The sequence below is a fragment of the Hemitrygon akajei genome, chromosome 6 (assembly GCF_048418815.1).
Source record: "Hemitrygon akajei chromosome 6, sHemAka1.3, whole genome shotgun sequence".
NCBI classification, from domain to species: Eukaryota; Metazoa; Chordata; class Chondrichthyes; order Myliobatiformes; family Dasyatidae; genus Hemitrygon; species Hemitrygon akajei.
In genome coordinates, this window is record NC_133129.1 from 121,855,336 (window position 1) to 121,874,785 (window position 19,450).

Consider the following 19,450-nt stretch of genomic DNA (forward strand, 5'->3'; position numbering starts at 1 on the left):
CAGCATCAAGGACATCTTCAGAAGGCAGTCTCCTCGATTTCCAGAAGGCATTTGATAAGGTCCCACATAGGAGATTGGTGGGTAAAATCAAAGCTCAGGGCATCGGGGGAAGACATTGACATGGATAGAAAACTGGTTGGCAGATAGAAAGCAAAGGGTAGCGGTGAATGGGTGTTTCTCGGAATGGCAGGTGGTGACTAGTGGGGTGCCACAGGGCTCGGTATTGGGACCACAGCTGTTTACAATTTACGTCAACGATTTAGATGAAGGCATTGAGAATAACATCAGCAAATTTGCTGATGATACTAAGCTGGGTGGCAGTGTGACATGTGATGAGGATGTTAGGAAAATTCAGGGTGACTTGGATAGGCTGAGTGAGTGGGCAGATACTTGGCAGATGACATTTAATGTGAATAAGTGTGAGGTTATCCACTTTGGGAGTAAGAACAGGAAGGCAGATTATTATCTGAATGGTGTAGAGTTAGGTAAGGGAGATCTAGGAGTCCTTGTTCATCAGTCACTGAAGGTGAATGAGCAAGTGCAGCAGGCAGTGAAGAAGGCTAATGGAATGTTGGCCTTTATTACAAAGGGAATTGAGTACAAGAGCAAGGAAATCCTCTTGCATTTGTACAGAGCCCTGGTGAGACCACACCTGTAGTATTGTGTACAGTTTTGGTCTCCAGGGTTAAGGAAGGACATACTGGCTGTAGAGGAAGTGCAGCATAGATTCACGAGGTTAATTCCTGGGATGTCTGGACTGTCTTACGCAGAGAGGTTAGAGAGACTGGGCTTGTACACGTAGGAATTAAGGAGATTGAGAGGGGATCTGATTGAAACATATAAGATTATTAAGGGATTGGACAAGATAGAGGCAGGAAATATGTTCCAGATGCTGGGAGAGTCCAGTACCAGAGGGCATGGTTTGAGAATAAGGGGTAGGTCATTTAGGACAGAGTTAAGGAAAAACTTCTTCTCCCAGAGAGTTGTGGGGGTCTGGAATGCACTGCCTTGAAAGGTAGTGGAGGCCAATTCTCTGGATGCTTTCAAGAAGGAGCTAGATAGGTATCTTATGGATAGGGGAATCAAGGGATATGGGGACAAAGCAGGAACCGGGTATTGATAGTAGATGATCAGCCATGATCTCAGAATGGCGGTGCAGGCTCGAAGGGCCGAATGGTCTACTTCTGCACCTGTTGTCTATTGTCTATTAAGGACACACACTACATTTTAGGAAAAGCTTCTTCCCTTCCACCACCAGAATTCTGAACGGACAGTGAACCCATGAATACTATCTGATTATTTTTGCATTGCTTGCTTAACTTTCGATGTGCATTTCTTATTGTAATTTAATGTATTGAATTGTCCTGCTGCCACAAAAACACCAAATTCCACTACATATGACAGTGATAATAAACCCAATTCAGATTGTGTTCGTTCTGTTTGTGTCAGATGGTTGTCGAGAACACAAGCATGTTTAAAGTTGCAAAGAGGATAAGGACTTAGGTGAATAAAGGGAATGTCTGTGATTTGTCAAGGTAAAGGTTGTCCATAATTGCTATCTAAAAGAGTGATATGAATGATTATCAGTCTGGAGAAGTATAAATGGAAGAAGGTGATGCACCATCAATAACTCTCCGAGACGTGAGGCGAGATATAGGCTTTTATTGGCTGGAAGAAAGAAAAGCAGCAATTGACCACCACACTGCATCCTGGAGACTGAGGGCAGGGCCCAGGCTCCAATTGCCTTTATACCGGGGTCTGTGGGAGGAGCCACAGGAGCAGTCAGCAGGGGGGGCGTGTCCAGACAGGTATATGTAGTTCACCACAGAAGGTGAATGAAGGAGGGGGAGGGGAGAGGGAGAGGGACATAGAAACACACACACAAGCTGAAACAGTGAGATACAGAGCATTGAAATCTTAAAGAGAATGTTAGAAATACTCAACAGTTCAAGTAGCATCCATTACAAAAAGCTGTCTATTTGGGTGAATTGGCTAATTAATACACCAACAGGAAAAGCTGGTCATCTGAACCTTGAATTGTGACTACTGCAAGCTGACTGGAAAGAAGATGAAGTGCTGTTCCTCGAGGTTGATGAGTAATCTTTAATTTCTGAATATTCCAGAATACTCCAGAAACCGCATCGAGGTGCCAACTTCATTGATCAAGAGTAAGAGAGAGGGGGAGCAAACTGAAAATTCTTGTCTGTGGTGTGAATAGATCAGATTGTCAGCTCAGGCTGCAAGTAATGCACCCTAAAGTGAAAGCAAAGCAAGTAGGGGGATGGTCATGGCTGTGAAAATGCCTTGGTTATATATATTAATTTATATTAGTTGGAATATGTATTAGTTCATTTCCCTGTAAAAGAGGAGTACTCATGTTCTCTTTTGTTTCCAGGTTGCTACGCACTCATCATATGGGTAGGGTCACAGGCTGGGGAAACCTGGCAGAATCCTTTGTGAACACTAATTCCATAAAAGCTCAGGAGCTACAGCAGATCCATCTCCCCATTGTTGAGCAAGAAATATGTAAGAGCTCCACCAGCATTAAAGTGACAAGTAACATGTTCTGTGCAGGTAAGTCATAATCTCATGCAGCACGCAAACAGGCTCTCCAGCCATCACATCCAAATAGCAAGCATTCATTTACACTTATCCGAAACAAATCCCATTTAGTCTCCACATTCCCATCAGATCCCCCTCATATTCAATCATTCATCTGTACTCTAGGGGCAATTCACAGTGGACAATTACCCAAGCAACCTGCATATCTTTGGGATGGGTGAACTGGAGCACCTGTGGAGAACGTGCAAAGTCCACATGAGAAGTCTGCAAGTTGAGGATTGAGCCGAGGTCGCAGGAGTTGTGAGACAGTGACTCTGCCTGATGCAGCACTGTGCTGTTCTGAGTCAATCTCACAGGTTGTGGAGTTGGTTAGCGCACCGTCTCTCCGCCTGATTCATGTTTCCCTTTGCCCTTTCATTATTAGGGTAGTGACAACAAATTGTTGTGAAACTCTACAGAACTCTCACTGAGTGTAAAAGTTTAATAATTCAGTAACAATATGAAACAATCAGCAGTACTTTCAAATGTCTGAAGGGGAAGAGTATTATTGTATATTAGTGAGTTAAACTCAGAGACAAATATGGATCAAATGAGGTAGAAGCTCCATTAAAATATGAAAGGACATTGAATGTCTATGATGAAAAAGAGCCCATCTCCTACCCAAACTTATGTTGGGCCTTAGCAAAACCTAGGCTTCACTTTCATTCGACTACTTTGCAAGGCCGGTAAAGTGAACCATAAATCAGTGGTAACAATGATCATCGCTGAGTTTGCTACTCAATGTCATGGCAACCTCAAGAAACATTAAAGAACCAAGATATGTCATCAATTGGATCCTTGCCCTACGGTCTGTGCGAGACCACTTTATAGAGTTTAATGAATCCCGGAATTGGCTCAGAATATCATGAAGACCAAGGTGTATTGGCAGACTACTCCATACCCTACAAGAGATATTGCAAAGCTTCTCATTGATGGGAAAACCCCAGAGAGAGTTAACTTGGTAGCCACCTTTCCCAAAAAGCAACAGGAGGTTCCACATCCAAAAAGATGTCACCAGGAACTCAATGTACAGCTTCAGTTACCATCCTTTCCCTTCTTGATCAATGCGTGACTTGTAGAGATTGCCAATACAGAAGGTATGGACCTGTACATACAACATGCTGGAAGAGCTCAGCAAATCAGGCAGCATCCTGTATAAGATGATGAGAGACATTGATCGTGTGGATAGCCAGAGGCTTTTTCCCAGGGCTGGAATGGCTAGCACGAGAGGGCACAGTTTTGAGGTGCTTGGAAGTAGGTACAGAGCAGATGTCGGGGTAAGGTTTTTACACAGAGAGTTGTGAGTGGTGGAATGGGCTGCCGGCGACTGTGGTGGAGGCGGATACGATAGGGTCTGGATAGGTACATGGAGCTTAGAAAAATAGAGGGCAATGGGTAACCCTAGGTGATTTCTAAAGTAAGTACACGTTCGGCAGAGCGTTGTGGGCCAAAGGGCCTGTATTGTGCTCTAGGTTTTCTGTGTTCTGTGTTCATCCATGGAAGGTAATAAACAGTCAATGATTTGGGCCAAGACCCTTTATCAGGACTGGAAAGAAAGGGTGCAGAAACCAGAATAAAGTGGCGGAGGAGGGGAAAGAGTACAAGCCAGCAGGTGATAGGTGAAACTAGGTGAGGAGCAAGGTAGGTGGGTGGAGGAGGGGATGGGTGGATGAGGTAAAGGGCTGATGAAGATGAATTGGAGGGGACAGTGGACCGTGGAAGAAAGAAAACCAGAGGGAGGTGATGGGAAGATGAGGAGAAGGGGTGAGGTGGTAACTATAATGAGGAATGGAAAAAGAGAGGAGGAGAAAGTGAGGGGAAATATGAGAAGTTACTTCTCCACCCTGAGACTGGCCGCATTATAGCAGTGGAAGAAGACATAAACAGACATATCAGAATGGGAATGGGAAGTTAAACTGAAATGGGTAGGTTCCAGGAGCTCCTGCATGTTGCTGCAAACTAGGAGAACTGCTCAACAAAGCAGTCCCCCAATCAGCATTGGGTCTCATTGATGTAGAGGAGACTCGCAGGCAAAGTGCAATATATGTATATTATATATATATACAGTGTAAAAGAGAGGCAAGAGTAGATATCAGACTGCTGGAAATGATGCTGGAGAGATAATGAAGGGGGAAAAGGAAATGTCAGATGAACTGAATAAGTATTTTGCATCAGTCTTCACTGTGGGAGATACCAGCAGTATGCAGAAGTTCAAGTGTGTCTTGGGGCAGAAGCATGTGAAGTTGAAATTATTAGGGAGAAGGTTCTTGGGAAACTGAAGGACTAAAGGTAGGTAAGTCCATAAGACCATAAGATATAGGAGCGGAAGTGGGCCATTCGGCCCATTGAGTCTTCCACCATTCGATCATGGGCTGATCCAATTCCTCCAGTCATCCCCACTCCCTTGCTTTCACCCCATACCCTTTGATGCCCTGGCTAATCAAGAACCTAGCTATCTCGGCCTAAATATGCCCAGTGACTTGGCCTCCACAGCTGCTCATGGCAACAAATTCCACAGATTTATCACCCTCTGACTAAAGTAATTCATCTGCATCTCAGTTCTAAAAGGACATCCTTTAGAACCATAGAACATTACAGCACAGTGCTGACCCATATAATCCTTAAAAAAAAAGCACTAAACCCACACTACCCCCTAACCCTCTATTTTTCTTTCATCCATGTGCCTGTCCAAGAGGCTCTTAAATACCCCTAATGTTTTAGCCTCCACCACCATCCCTGGCAAGTCATTCCAGGCACTGACAACCTTCTGTGTAAAAAACTTACCCCTGATGTCTCCCCTAAACTTCCCTCCCTTAATTTTGTACATATGCCCTCTGGTGTTTGCTATTGGTGCCCTGGGAAACAGGTGCTGACTATCCACCCTATCTATGGCTCTCATAATCTTGTAGACCTCTATCAAATCCCCTCTCATTCTTCTATGCTCCAAAGAGAAAAGTCCCAGCTCTGCTAACCTTGCTTCATATGACTTGTTCTCCAAACACTTGTTATCCTCGCATTTGTCCGGATTGAACTCATCTGCTATTTTTCTGCCCAACTCTGTAGCCTGTCTATATCCTCTTGTAACCTTTGACAACCTGCAGCTCCATCCACAACTCCTCCAATCTTCGTGTCATCCGCAAACTTACTCACCTATCCTTCCGCCTCTACATCCAGGTCATTTATAAAGATCATGAATAGCAGGGGTCCCAGGACAGATCCCTGCGACACTCCACTAGTCACCGACCTCCAGGCAGAATACTTTCCTTCCACAACTACCCTCTGCTTTCTTCCTTTAAGCCAATTTTGTATCCAAACAGCCAAGGTTCCACTTAACCCATGTCTCATGACTTTCTGGATGAGTCTCTTGTGAGGGACCTTGCCAAATGCTTTGCTAAAGTCCATGTAGACCACATCCACTGCCCTACTCTCATCAATTTCTTTTGTTGCCTCTTCAAAAAACTCAATCAGGCTCGTGAGGCAGGATCTTCCCTTCACAAAGCCATGTTGACTATCCATGAGTAGACTGTACTTCTCCAAATCCTCATAGATCCTATCCTTAAGAGTCCTTTCCAGTAGTTTGCAGACCACCGACGTAAGACTCACCAGTCTACAGTTCCCAGGTTTCTCCCCATTACCTTTTTAAACAAGGGAACTACACTTGCCATTCTCCAGTCCTCCGGCACTTCCCCTGCAGCCAAAGAGGATTCAAAGATCATAGCTAATGCTCCTGCAATCTCTTCTCTCAATTCCCGCAACAACCTGGGGTGTATCATATCCGTCCCTGGGGATTTATCAATCTTGATGTTTTTAAGAAGATCCAGCATTTCTTCTTCCTTAATCTCCACGTTGTCCAGCACACAGGCCTGCTCTACTTCGACCTCACCCTGATCAAGATCCTTTTCACTTGTGAATACTGAAGCAAAGTATTCATTTAGGACCTCCCCAACCTCCTCTGCCTCCAGGCCCGTGTTGCTCTGTTTATCCTTTAGCGGTCCCACCTTCGTTCTCGTCATCCTCCTATTCTTCACATATGCATAGAACGCCTTGGGGTTCTCCTTAATCCTACATGCCAAGGTCTTCTCATGCCCCCTTCGAGCTCTCCCAAGTCCTTCCTTTAGCTCCTTCCTGGCTACCCTATATTTCTCATGAGCCCCTCCTACTTCCTGCTTCTTATATCTAACATATGCTTCCTTTTTCCTCTTGACGAGTTGCCTCACGTGTTTCATCAGCCACAGTTCCCTTTTCCTACCATTTTTTCCTTGCCTCAGTGGGACAAACCTATCCTGAACCCAGCTCAAGTGGTCCCTAAACTTCTCCCACATTACTTCTGTGCTTTCCACTTTGAACATCTGTTTCCAGTTTACTCTCGCTAGTTACTGCCTCATCCCTTCAAAGTTAGCCCTTCCCCAGTTAAGCACTTTACCATTTCATCTGATTTTATCCCTTTCCATAGCTATGCTGAAGCTAAGGGAGTTGTGGTCACTCTCATCAAAATGTTCCCCCACCAAGAGTTCTATCACCTGACCAGGTTCATTACCCAGAACTAGATCCAGTATAGCCTCTCCTCTCGTCGGCTAGTCCACATACTGTGTCAGGAATCCTTCTTGAACACACCTGACAAAATCAGCCCCATCTATCCCCCTTGCACTCAGGAGATGCCAGTCAATATGAGGGAAGTTGAAATCACCCATAACTACTACCCTGTATTTTGTGCATCATTCTAAAATCTGCCTACTTATCTGCTCCTCGGTGTCCTGAGGGCTATTTGGGGGCCTATAGACTACTCCCAGCACAGTGATTGATCCCTTCCTATTTCTGAGTTCCACTCAGCCCAACTCAGTGGACACACCCTCTGCAGCGTCCTCCCTTTCTATAGCCGTGATACTATCCCTGACCAGCAATGCCACTCCTTTTCTACCTCCCATCCTATTCCTTTTAAAATATCTGAACACCTTTAATCCTGAAGTCATGACCTCTTGTCCTAGAATATGACCTCTTGTCCTAGAATCTCCTAACATTGGAAATAACTTTGCCATATCTAATCTGTTCAGGCCTTTTCACATTCGGAATGTTTCTGTAAGATTCCCCTCATTCTCCTGAACTCCAGGGAATACAACTCAAGAGCTGCCAGATGTTCCTCATTTGGTAACCCTTTCATTTCTGGAATCATTCTTGTGAATCTTCTCTTAACCCTCTCCAATGTCGGTATATCCTTTCTAAAATAAGGAGCCCAGAACTGCACACAATACTCCCAAGTGTGGTCTCACGAGTGCCTTATGGAGCCTCAGCATCACATCCCTGCTCTTATATTCTATGCCTCTAAAAATGAATGCCAACATTGCATTCACCTTCTTCATAACCGACTCAACCTGGAGATTAACCTTTAGGGTATCTTGCACAAGGACTCCCAAGTCCCTTTGCATCTCTGCATTTTGAATTCTCTCCCATCTAAATAATAATCTGCCCATTTATTTCTTCCACCAAAGTTCATGACCATACTCATTGTATTTACCATATCAACATTGTATTTCATTTGCCACTTCTTTGTCCATTCCCCTAAACTATCTAAGTCTCTCTGTAAGCTCTCTGTTTCCTCAACACTACCCGCTCCTCCACCTATCTTTGTATCATCAGCAAATTTAGCCACAAATCTGTTAATACTGTAACCGAAATCATTGACATACATCGTAAAAAGCAGCAGTCCCAGCACCGACCCCTGTGGAACTCCACTGGTAACCGGCAGCCAAACAGAATAGGAGCCCTTTATTCACACTCTCTGTTTTCTGCCAACCAGCCTATGCTCACCCAAACCAGATGGTTTACACCCCAGGGTTCTGAAAGAGGTGGCTGAAGAGATACTGGAAGTATTAGTAATGATCTTTCAAGAGTCAGTAGAGTCTGGGTATGGTTCCAGATTACTGGAAAATTGCAAATATCACTCCACTTTTCAAGAAGGGAGAGAGGCAGAAGAAAAGAAATTATAGGCCAGTTGGTCTGACTTCAGTGGTTGGGAAGATGTTGGAGTCAATTGCTAAGGATGTGGTTTCGGGGTACAGTACTTGGACACACAAGATGAATTAAGCTGTAGTCAGCATGGTTTCCCTAAGGGGAAATCTTGCCTGACAAACCTGTTGGAATTCTTTGAAGAAATAACAAGTTGATAGACAAGGGAGAATTAGTTGATGTTGTGTAGTTGGATGTTCAGAAGGCCTTTGACAAGGTGCCACACATGAGGCTGCTTAGCAAGTTAAGAGCTCATGGGATTATAGGAAGGATACTAGCATGGATAGAGCATTGGCTGATTGGCAGGAATCAAGAGTTGGAATAAAGGGAGCCTTTTCTGTTTGGCTGCCAGTAATTAGCGGTGTTGCTCAGGGTCTGTGTTGGGACCAATTCTTTTTCTGTTATGTCAATGACTTGGATGATGGAATTGATGGCTTTGTTGCAAAGTTTGTGGATGATATGAAGATAGGTGGAGGGACAGGTGGTTTTGAGAAAGTAAAAAGGCTACAGAAGGACTTAGACAAATTAGGAGAATGGGTAAAGAAGTGGCAGATGGAATATAGCATTGGGAAGTGTATGGTCATGCTCTCCAGTAGAAGAAATAAAAATGTAAACACTTTTCTAAATGGAGAGAAAATACAAAACTCTGAGGTGCAAAGGGATTTGTGCAGGTGTGCAATTAATTTGTGCAATTAATCCTTGTGCAGGATTAATTTGCAGGTTGAGTCGGTGGTAAGAAAGGCAAATGCAATGTTAGCATTCATTTCGAGAGGACTAGAATATAAAAGCAAGGATGTAATGTTGAGGCTTTATAAGGCACAGGTGAATCCTGACTTGGAGTATTATCAACAGTTTTGGGCCCCTTATCTAATTAAGGATGGACAAACACTGGAGAGGATTCAAAGAAGGTTCATGAAAATGATTCCGGGATTGAAAGGCTTGTCATATGAGGAGCATTTGTTGGCTCTGAACCTCTACTCAGTGGAATTCAGAAGAATGAGGGGTGACCTCATTGAAACCTATCGAATGTTGAAAGGCCTCAATAGAGTGAATGTGAAGAGGATGTTTCCTATGGTGGGAGAGTTTAAGACCAGAGGAGCCAGCCTCAGAATAGAGGGATATGCTTTTAGAATGGAGTTGAGGAGGAGTTTCTTTAGCCAGTGGGTGGTGAATCTGGGGAATTTGTTGCCACAGGCGGCTGTGGAGGCCAAGTCATTGGGTATATTTAAGGCAGAGGTTGATAGATTCTTGATTATTCAGGGCACTAAGTGATAAGGGAGAGGAGAGGAGACTGGGACTGAGAGGGAAAATGGGTCAGCCATGATGAAACAGCAGAACAGACCTGATGGGCCAAATGGCCTAATGCTGCTCCTATATTTTATGGTCTTATAGAAAGCAGGTTCGGGGGGGCGGCAAGTGAAAGATGTGCTTCCTCCCTTTCTTCCATGGTCCACTGTCCTTTCTTCTTCAGCCCTTTACCTCATCCAACTATCCCCACCCAGCTTCTTACTGCATGCCCCCCTACCTACCCACCTTCGCCTCACCTGGTCTCACCTCTCACCTGCCAACTTGTACTCCTTCCCCTCCCCACTTTTTTATTCTGGATTCTGCCCCCTCTCTTTCCAGTCTTAATAAGAACATAAGAACATAAGAGATAGGAGCAGGAGTAGGCCAATCGGCCCCTCAAGCCTGCTCCGCCATTCAACAAGATCATGGCTGATCCAATCTTAACTCTAGTTTTCACCGAATCCCACAAGGCAACAGTGCCAACCAACAGGGCACCATGCCGCCCATTTTATTTTATTATTCATCCCGCCCAAACCCATGTGATCACCCAGGGAAAAAAAACCGAGTTGCCAATTGAGGAGAAAAAATCTGGAAAATTCCTCTCCAACCCATCCAGGCTATCGAAAACTGGTCCAGGAGATCACATGGCTGATCTAAACCTAGCCTCATGTCCACTTACCTGCTCGCTCACCGTATCCCCTAATGCCATTTTTATCCAGGAAAATGTCTATCTCTGTTTTGAATTTATTGAGTGTAGTAGCTTCCACAGCTCTCTGGGGCAGTAAATTCCACAGCCCCACTACCCTCTGAGTGAAGAAATTTCTCCGCATCTCAGTCCTTGAACAGCATCCCCTTATTTTAAGATTATGCCCCCTAGTCCTAGCTTCACCCATCATTGGGAACATTCTCCCCGCATCCACCTGATCAAGCCCCTTCACAATCTTATATGTTTCAATAAGATCACCTCTCATTCTTTGGAACTCCAATGAGTAGAGTCCCAATGAAGGGTCTCAGTCCAGAACAGCGACCGTTTATTCCCTTCCGTAGATGCTGCCTGACTCACTGAGCTCCCCCAGAATTTTGTGTGTATTACTGAAGATCTCCACCATCTGCAGCATCACTTGTGTTTAAGGTACGGAAATGTAAACTTACTGGAAAGCAGTCAGAGTTCTGGGGCAGAGATCCAGAAACACAAGGCCAAGTTCCACTAATAGCTCTAGGAAATTGATATTTAAGTAAGAATTAAGTCTGGAATTTTTTTAAAAAAGGATTATGTAATGTACTTTCTACCTATGTATACTGTCATTGTCCACCATGGATGCATATAGACCCCCAGTTTACCTATGTGCAGTCTGTATGTAATCTTACCTGAGTGAATATTCTAAAGACGTAAATCTGAACTGAACCCATTGTTAGCTCTGATGGCAGTGTTTGAGCCTAACAAGGATTATTATCAAGGAATGAATTCCCTTGTGATACTCGCAGGCTGCCCCCAGCACATCCTTAGGTTGAGCTTATTGTTAACACAAACCATCCATTTCACTGAATGTTTCAATCTACCTGTGTAAAATAAGTCTGATTCTGAACCCCTGCAGAGCAGAGGAAATTGGTTTTGATTTTTCTCTAGATGCGGCTATTGCAGAGAAAGCTGCATTTACATTCACCTCTCCCTCAGTGGTTCCCGTTCTTACCTTGTTTCCTTATTAGAGTAGAGCACTTTCCAAAGATCACAGTCACCTCCCCCCGCTCTGGCTACCTCCCAGTTTTGTGTCTTTCTCCCTCTATCGTTAACTTGCCTCTGTCTCCCAACTCAACCCTATTCCCCCCGTCCCACCTGGCACAACCTGCCTAACATCTTGCAGCTTTCCTCAATCGCCCAATCACCTCGGACTCCTGCCTCGTCCCTCCCTGTCCATCTCCCCTCCATCTTGCCTCTCCACTCTCAGTCCAATGCAGGGTTTCAACATTGTGTCTGTTAAACAAACTAACCTTTTTAAATGTTAAAAACCTAACACAAATTTTCATACCTGTCATCAGTTCATCGGAATTCCACTTAAAGCAGGTGACTATTCAGGTAGTTCTAAAAATACACCCATTCCTGCCATAAGAATTAGTGCTTGTGAATGCATCCCCAGAAGGAACATGGAACTAGGAGGATAGTAAAGAGAGGAGTGGATAAGGAGTAATGATGGAGAGTGAAGAATGGATGGATGGAGGGTGCAGAATTGGTCAAGAATGAAGATGGAAATAGATGAGAGGTAGAGCGAAGATTGGAGCAGGATGATGGGAGAATTAAAATAAGGGAGATGGAGATAGAAAGGAAGGTGTAGAGAGAACGGAAGAAATTAATGGGAGCAGTAAAGGAGCATGAAGAAAAGTACATTCTAATCATGAAGAAAAGGGGGTGGGGTTTAAGAATGGAAGACTGAATGAAGCAAAAAAACTGGGTGTCAAAAGAAGAGAGAGGGAAGAAGACATTAGAAGTTGTTTTTGGAGGCAGTATGACAGATTGGAATCAACGCTTCCTGTATTAATAATAGTATGGAAATCGATAAGCATAATGGTTGAGACGGGTGTAGTGAGCCAGAAACTCTGAGCCGCCACAAATGGCGTGATGAACAGGATACTATAGAAATGAGGTGCTTCACGTGCAAGCACAGCTCAACAATCACTACAATATTATCTTTTTTAATATAAAACACTCTGTTTATTGCCTTCTGTAGGCTTCAGTCCAGAATCTAATCGGCGTGGAGATGCCTGTGAAGGTGACAGCGGAGGCCCATTCGTAATGAAGGTTACTGTTTTACATCTTTTAAGATCATCCTTTCCTGTTTTATAAAGGTGCTATTGAAAATAGCGCAGCTATTTGTTTCCTTAGTTTCACGCCTTTTAGTTGAACATCCTTGCCAATGTGGGAGGTGAGAAAAGTGTTAAGGCTAAGTGAATGGGCAAAGAAACAGAAGATGGAGATTACGTGGAAACATGTTGAGGTCATTCAATTTAGTAGAAGCAGTGAGAGGTTTTTTTTGAAAAGTAGATTAAAATGTGTTTGATGTTCGGGGGGACCTGAATGTTCCTGTAAAATATTGCTGAATGTTACCCTCACTGTAAAACAATACAATTAATTTTATTGCAAGAGTACAAGAGTGAAGACATTTTACAAAATTTATACGGGACTTGGCTGAGGCAACACCTGAAATATGTGTGTTATTTCTCTTTCCCTTCACAGCCGCGAGTAGCTATCACCCCTCCAGCTTCACTCTCCAGTGGTAAAATTACGTCTTTCCCTTCAGTCAACGTTTAACATTACTTTTTCCTTTTAATTTCCGACATGGATTTACCCCTTTCCTCACTCCCCTAGTTGATGTTATTCTTTCCCTTCACTCTGATTTGGTGTTACCTTCTAAGATTGATATTACCCTTTATCATCACACTTCTAGGTTACCATTGCCCTGCCCTGACTTCATGGTCTTTAGAATACCCGTCCCCTTCCCTCTCCAGAACTGATAGAACATTACATCTCAGTACAGGATCTTCGACCCACAATATTGTGCCGACCTTGAAACATACATGAAGCTCCACCTAACCCTTCTCTACTACATAGCTCTCCATTTTTCCATCATCCACATGCTTATCTAAGAGTTTCTTAAATATCACCAATGTAACTGCTTCTACCACCTCTGACAGCACATTCCACTCACCGACTATTTTCTCTGAAAAAACTTCCACTGATAACATTCTTCCTACACTCTCCTCAAAACACTTTAACGTTTTGCTCCCTCCTAGTAGCCATTTCCGCTCTGGGGGAAAAAAAACTTCCGGCTATCCACTCTCTCTATGCCTCTTATCATCTTGTTCACCCCTATCAAGTCACCTCTCATTCTCCTCCACTTCAAAGAAAAAAGCCCTAACTCACTCAGTCTTTCCTCATAAGGTATGATCCCTAGTCTAGGCAGCGTCCCAGTAAATCTCCTCTGCACACTCTCTAAAGCTTCCACATCCTTCCTATAATGAAGTGAACAGAACTGAATACAATACTCTTAGTCTGGCCTAACCAGAATTAAATAAACTTGCGACATTAGCTCATGGCCCTTGAACTCATTCACCCAACTAATGGAGGCCTACACATTATATGTTTTCCCAAACACCCGATCAACTTGCGCTGCAACTTAGAAGGATCTGTGGATGTTGACCCTAAGAAGCCTCTGTTCCTCCACACTGCTAAGAATCCTGCCATTAACCCTATATTCTGCCTTCAAATTCGACCTTCCAAAGAGAATTACTTCACTCTTTTCTGGCTGGAACTCCACCTGCCACTTCTTAGCCCTGCTCTGCATCCTGTCAATGTCTCATTGTAATCTATGATAATTTCCTACACTATCCAAAACTCTACCAATCTTCATGTCATGTGCAAAATTACTAGCCTGCCCTTCCTGTTCCTGATACAAGTAACTTATGAAAATCACAGAGAGCAAGGGTTCTAGAGCAGATCCCTGCAGAACAGCACTGGCCACCGACTTCCAAGTAGAATATGCTCCATTTACAACCTCTCTCTGCCTTCTATAGGCAAGCTTATTCAGTATTCACACAGCCAAAATTCAATAGGATTCCCTGGATCCCATGTGTCCTGACTTTATGAATGAGCCTACCATGGGGAACCTTATCAAACATCTTATTAAAGGCCACATACACCGCATCCACTGCTGTACCTCTTTTAATGTACTTTGTCACAACCTCAGACAATTCAATCAGGCTTGTGAGAAGCCCCATGCTGACTTTCCCTAATTAGACTATGCTTCTCCAAATCCTTGAAAATCCTGTCTCTAAGAACCTTCTTCAATAATTTACCCTCCACTTAATACCATAAGACAATAAGACGTAAGAACAGAATTAGGTCATTTGGTCCATAGAGTCTGCTCTGCTATTTCATCATGGCTAATCCATTTCCCTCTCAACCCTATTCTCTTGCCTTCTCTCCATAACCTTTCATGCCCTGACTAATCAAGAACTTATCAACCTCCGCCTTAAATACACCCAATGACTTGACAACAGATTCACCACCCTCTGGCTAAAGAAATTACTCCTCATCTCCATTCTAAATGGACTCCCCTCTATTCTGAGGCTGTGCCCTCTGTTGCTGAACTCCCTCACCATAGGAAACAACCTTGTCATGTTCACTCTATCATGGCCTTTCAAAATTCAATAGCTTTCAATGAGATCACCCTCATTTTTCTAAATTCCAGGGAGTAAAGGCCAAGAGTCATCAAACACTCCTCATTTGATAAGGCTTTCATGCCCGGAATCATTCTCATAAACTTCCTCTGAACCCTCTCCATCGTTAGCACATCCTTTTTAAAATAAGGGACCCAAAACGGTTCACAATACTCCAAGTGAGGCCTCGCCAGTGCTTTATAAAGCCTCAGGATTACATCCTTGCTTTTAGATTCTAGTCCTCTGAAAATGAATGCTAACATTGCATTTGCCTTCCTCACCACCAACTCTACCTGCAAACTAACCTTCAGGGAATCCTGCAAGAGGACTCCTACATGAAAAACATTAAGATAGATAAGCCCCTGGGGCAGATGGGATACACCCAAGTTACTATGAGGAGTGAGGGAAGAAACTGCTGTGCGTTTGGCGATGATCTTTGTGTCCTTGCTGGCCACAGCAGTGGTACCAGATGATTGGTGGGGAGGGGGAACAACACTTGTGGGCTGCCCTGCACAATCCTCGCCAATCTAATTTGACACAAGCGACACAATGTACATGTGACAAATAAAGCTAACCTTCCTCTCATTCTAGCACTAGAGATGAGGATTGAACCTAGTCACTGGAGCGGTGAGGCAGTAGCCCAACAAGCTGTACCACTTTGCCATTACCTGATAGCACTCAGAAATGGAAGTTTAAGGAAAATGAGAGTTTAAGCCCCACTTTGAAGAGTGCAGCATAAAATCCAGGTCCACATTTCGGGGTATACCGCATAATCAGATATTTAGTTCTTCAACGTTCAACCAGAACATGATATGCCTACGCAGATGAATGTAGAGTTTCATGAAACAGTTCTAAAATGACCAAGAGAATGACAAGATTTTCTCTGAAAAGCAGATTATCTGAATTCTTAAATGATTGTTTTTTATGAGTTTACTAAGCAATGAAAAACTATTGTCATAGTGCTGCAATTATACACCTTGGAAACAAATCCTTTGGCCCAACGTGTCCATGCTAGTCCCTGTATAACCCTACATTTCTTCCATATCCCTCAAAACCTTTCTCATTCACATACTTGCCCATTTTATTCCCAACAGTTCACCTAAATCCTACTGCCAGGGGCTAACTACAGTGGCTGATTAACATAGAAAACCTACAGTACAATACATGCCCTTCAGCCCACCATGCTGTGCTGAACATGTACTTACTTTAGAAATAACCTAGGGTTACCCATAGCCCTCTGTTTTTCTAAGCTCCATGTACCTGTCCAGAAGTCTCTTATAAGACCCTACTGTATCTGCCTCCACCACTGTCACCAGAAACCTATTCCACGCACTCACCACTCACTGCGTAAAAAACTTACCCCTGAGATCTCCCCTGTAACTTCTTCCAAGCACCTTAAAACTGTGCACTCTCATTTTAGCCATTTCAGCCCTGGGAAAAAGCCTTTGACTATCTACACTGTCAAATGCCTCTCATCATCTTACACGCATATATTAGGTCACCTCTCATCCTCCACCTCTCCAAGGAGAAAAGGCCAAGTTCTCTCAACCTATCCTCATAAGGCATGCTCCCCAGTCCAGGCAACATCCTTGTAAATCTCCTCTGCAACCTTTCAATAGTTTCCACATCCTTCCTGTAGTGAGGTAACCAGAACTGAGCACAGTACTCCAAGTGGGGTCTGACCAGGGTCCTATATAGCTGTGACATTACCTCTCAGCTCTTAAAATCAATCCCACAGTTGATGAAGGCCAATGCACCATATGCCTTCTTAACCACGCAGTTAACTTGGGCAGTAGCTTTGAATGTCCTATGGACTCGGACCCCAAGATCCCTCTGATCCTCCATACTGCCAAGAGTCCTACCATTAATCATCATATTTGACCTACCAAAATGAACCACCTCTCACTTAACTGGATTGAACTCCATCTGCCACTTCTCAGCCCAGATTTGCATCCTGTTGATGACCCACTGTAACCTCTGACAGCCCTCCACACGATCCACAACACCCACAACCTTTGTGTTATTGGCAAGTTTACTAATCAATCCCCCCACTTCCTCATCCAGGTCATTTATAAAAATCACAAAGAGAAGGGGTCCCAGAACAGATCCCTGAGGCACACCACTGGTGACCGACCTCCATGCAGAATATGACCTGTCTACAACCACTCTTTGCTTTCTGTGGGCAAGCCAGTTCTGGATCCACAAACCAATGTCCCCTTGGATCCCATGCCTCCTTACTTTCTCAATAAGCCTTGCATGGGGTACCTTATCAAATGCCTTGCTGAAATCCATATACACTACATCTACGGCTCTACCTTCATCAACATGTTTAGTCACATCCTCAAAAACATTCCAATGAAAATGCAATCTCCTCTATCACATCTTCTGGCAGTTCCTTTCATACACCCAATACCTTCTGTGTGGAAAATGTTGGCTCTCGTCGGTCCACCACACCACCAAGTTCCTGTGTTTTCTACATTGTAACACCCAAGAGTTGTTTCAAAGACTATAAAGTTCGAGCAAATTTATAGAACTATATAGTTCTGATAATTAAAAACACCAAATAAATCCCCAAGACAGAATTAGGGATCTTACGTATTTTAACTTACGCAGGAGTAGTTCCCATAGTTGATGTGTATTAAAGATAATTGTTTTTGACTGTCACACAGAATCCTGACGATAACCGGTGGTACCTGATTGGGATCGTTTCTTGGGGAGAAGGCTGCGACAGAGATGGAAAATACGGATTTTATACTCATGTATTTAAGTTAAAGAAATGGTTGAGGAAGAGTATAAGGAATTTCATGACTAGCGGTTAAAGGTTATTGTGTTCTGCTGTAAAGAGGTTATGGTTATTTTCTGATGTTCACTGAGAAAATTAGGAACAAAGTGTGATGTTTTTAAACTAATGAATCAAACATTGCCAAGCTTGAATTAGTTTTCAATGTGTATGAAATAAAACCATAAACATAATAGATCAAGTTTTCTTCCTGTCACAGTTCTTATTTATTTTTCCTTGTCTGTTTGTAATGCAATTTTCTGCTTCTTCACTTAGTTAATGATTAACTCATTCAACAAGGATATCTTTTTCAGTATAGATATGGCGGGTCATAAAAGTTAAACAAATACATAGGCACAAAGGTGAAGCTTCTGCACATTTTTCAGGCTTGTTGTCCTTTCTCACACAGTGGATTCCAGTTCATTGGGCCATCAGTAAATCAGGGCAACCACTTATTTGGTACTACTCACAGAACAAAAACTAAATTGAGAAAATAGCCGGGATTCCCTTCACTTGTTGGGACGCTCTGCCACTAAATTGGGGCAGGAGACCGCTGGCAAACAGTTTCTAACTAGTGTCAGTGACATACACTTGCACGGCCACTAGACACTATTTTGCATTTAGAACGACTGTTTTTTAATAGTGTCAGTTGCCTGTGTTTGTGTTCAAAAGTAACGATTTGTCTCACTGATGGTTGGTGAGAAATAAGCAGTGAGACAATTCAGAACTGTGTTTGCTCATCGTGGTCTCAAGCATTCAGGCTTGCCAGAAACACCCTGGAGTGAAAATGAAATGATTTCACTTCTTCAAGTTAATTATCTTGAATGTTACAATGAAAATGAAGATTTAGAGGGTACAATCATCTAAAGGTTTATATGAAGGCAGTCCATTATCTGCACCAGGTGTCAGCACTGATTTTGTTCATTTACAGTCAGTCCTAACTATTAGGAACTAATACAGTTTTATAGTACTGTAGAGTTATTGGTAGTATTCTAATTTGGTCTGTATTTCACTTAAATACAAAAATTGTTACTCAGTGAAACAGTAGTTTGTCTTTTTTATACCTTTTAACTATTTCCATGAAACTTCAGTTAATTGTGGCAACCACTTAATTGGGCCAAAATGTCGTGATTCTGATCTGTCCCAGTTAACTGGAATCCACTGTATTTGCCAAGCAAAATAACACAAATTGAATTACAGGAAAGAGGCCAAAATTCCAACTTGACATGCGACAGAATTACGATACAAGTAATGTTCCCAAAACATTGCTGTTTTATAGCGGGAAATAGTTCAGTATTTCCTCAATGTAAAAAATAAGAATACGGCTGAACTGTTTACTTGTCCACCTTGTCACCTTAAGTCCAGTGGTCTAAGCAGTAAAGGTACTCAACATATGAGCATCCGTAACATTGAAGCAATTTAGTGGAGAATTCCGAACATTCCAATAGACAGATTTCCTCCTTTCAGGATGGCCTTCCCTCCCAACCCCCAATCGCACAATCCCTAAACATCTGTCTGCCTCATTTCTAAGACAAACGTTTAATTTCTACCACAGTAGTAATTTTTTTT

At 43.1% G+C, this 19,450-nt stretch overlaps 1 protein-coding gene across 1 annotated transcript in view; it reads left to right on the plus strand.

Annotated features, from left to right (window-relative positions):
* The window catches only part of f2 (coagulation factor II (thrombin)), a 95,840-nt gene extending 77,757 nt beyond the window's left edge, over positions 1-18,083 (plus strand). The window contains exons 12-14 of the mRNA XM_073049156.1: positions 2,396-2,574; positions 12,615-12,685; positions 17,772-18,083. Of these exons, the coding sequence (XP_072905257.1) occupies positions 2,396-2,574; positions 12,615-12,685; positions 17,772-17,921 (400 nt within the window). The 3' untranslated portion in view covers positions 17,922-18,083. The remainder of the gene's footprint in view (positions 1-2,395; positions 2,575-12,614; positions 12,686-17,771) is intronic.
* The last annotated feature ends 1,367 nt before the right edge of the window (positions 18,084-19,450 follow it).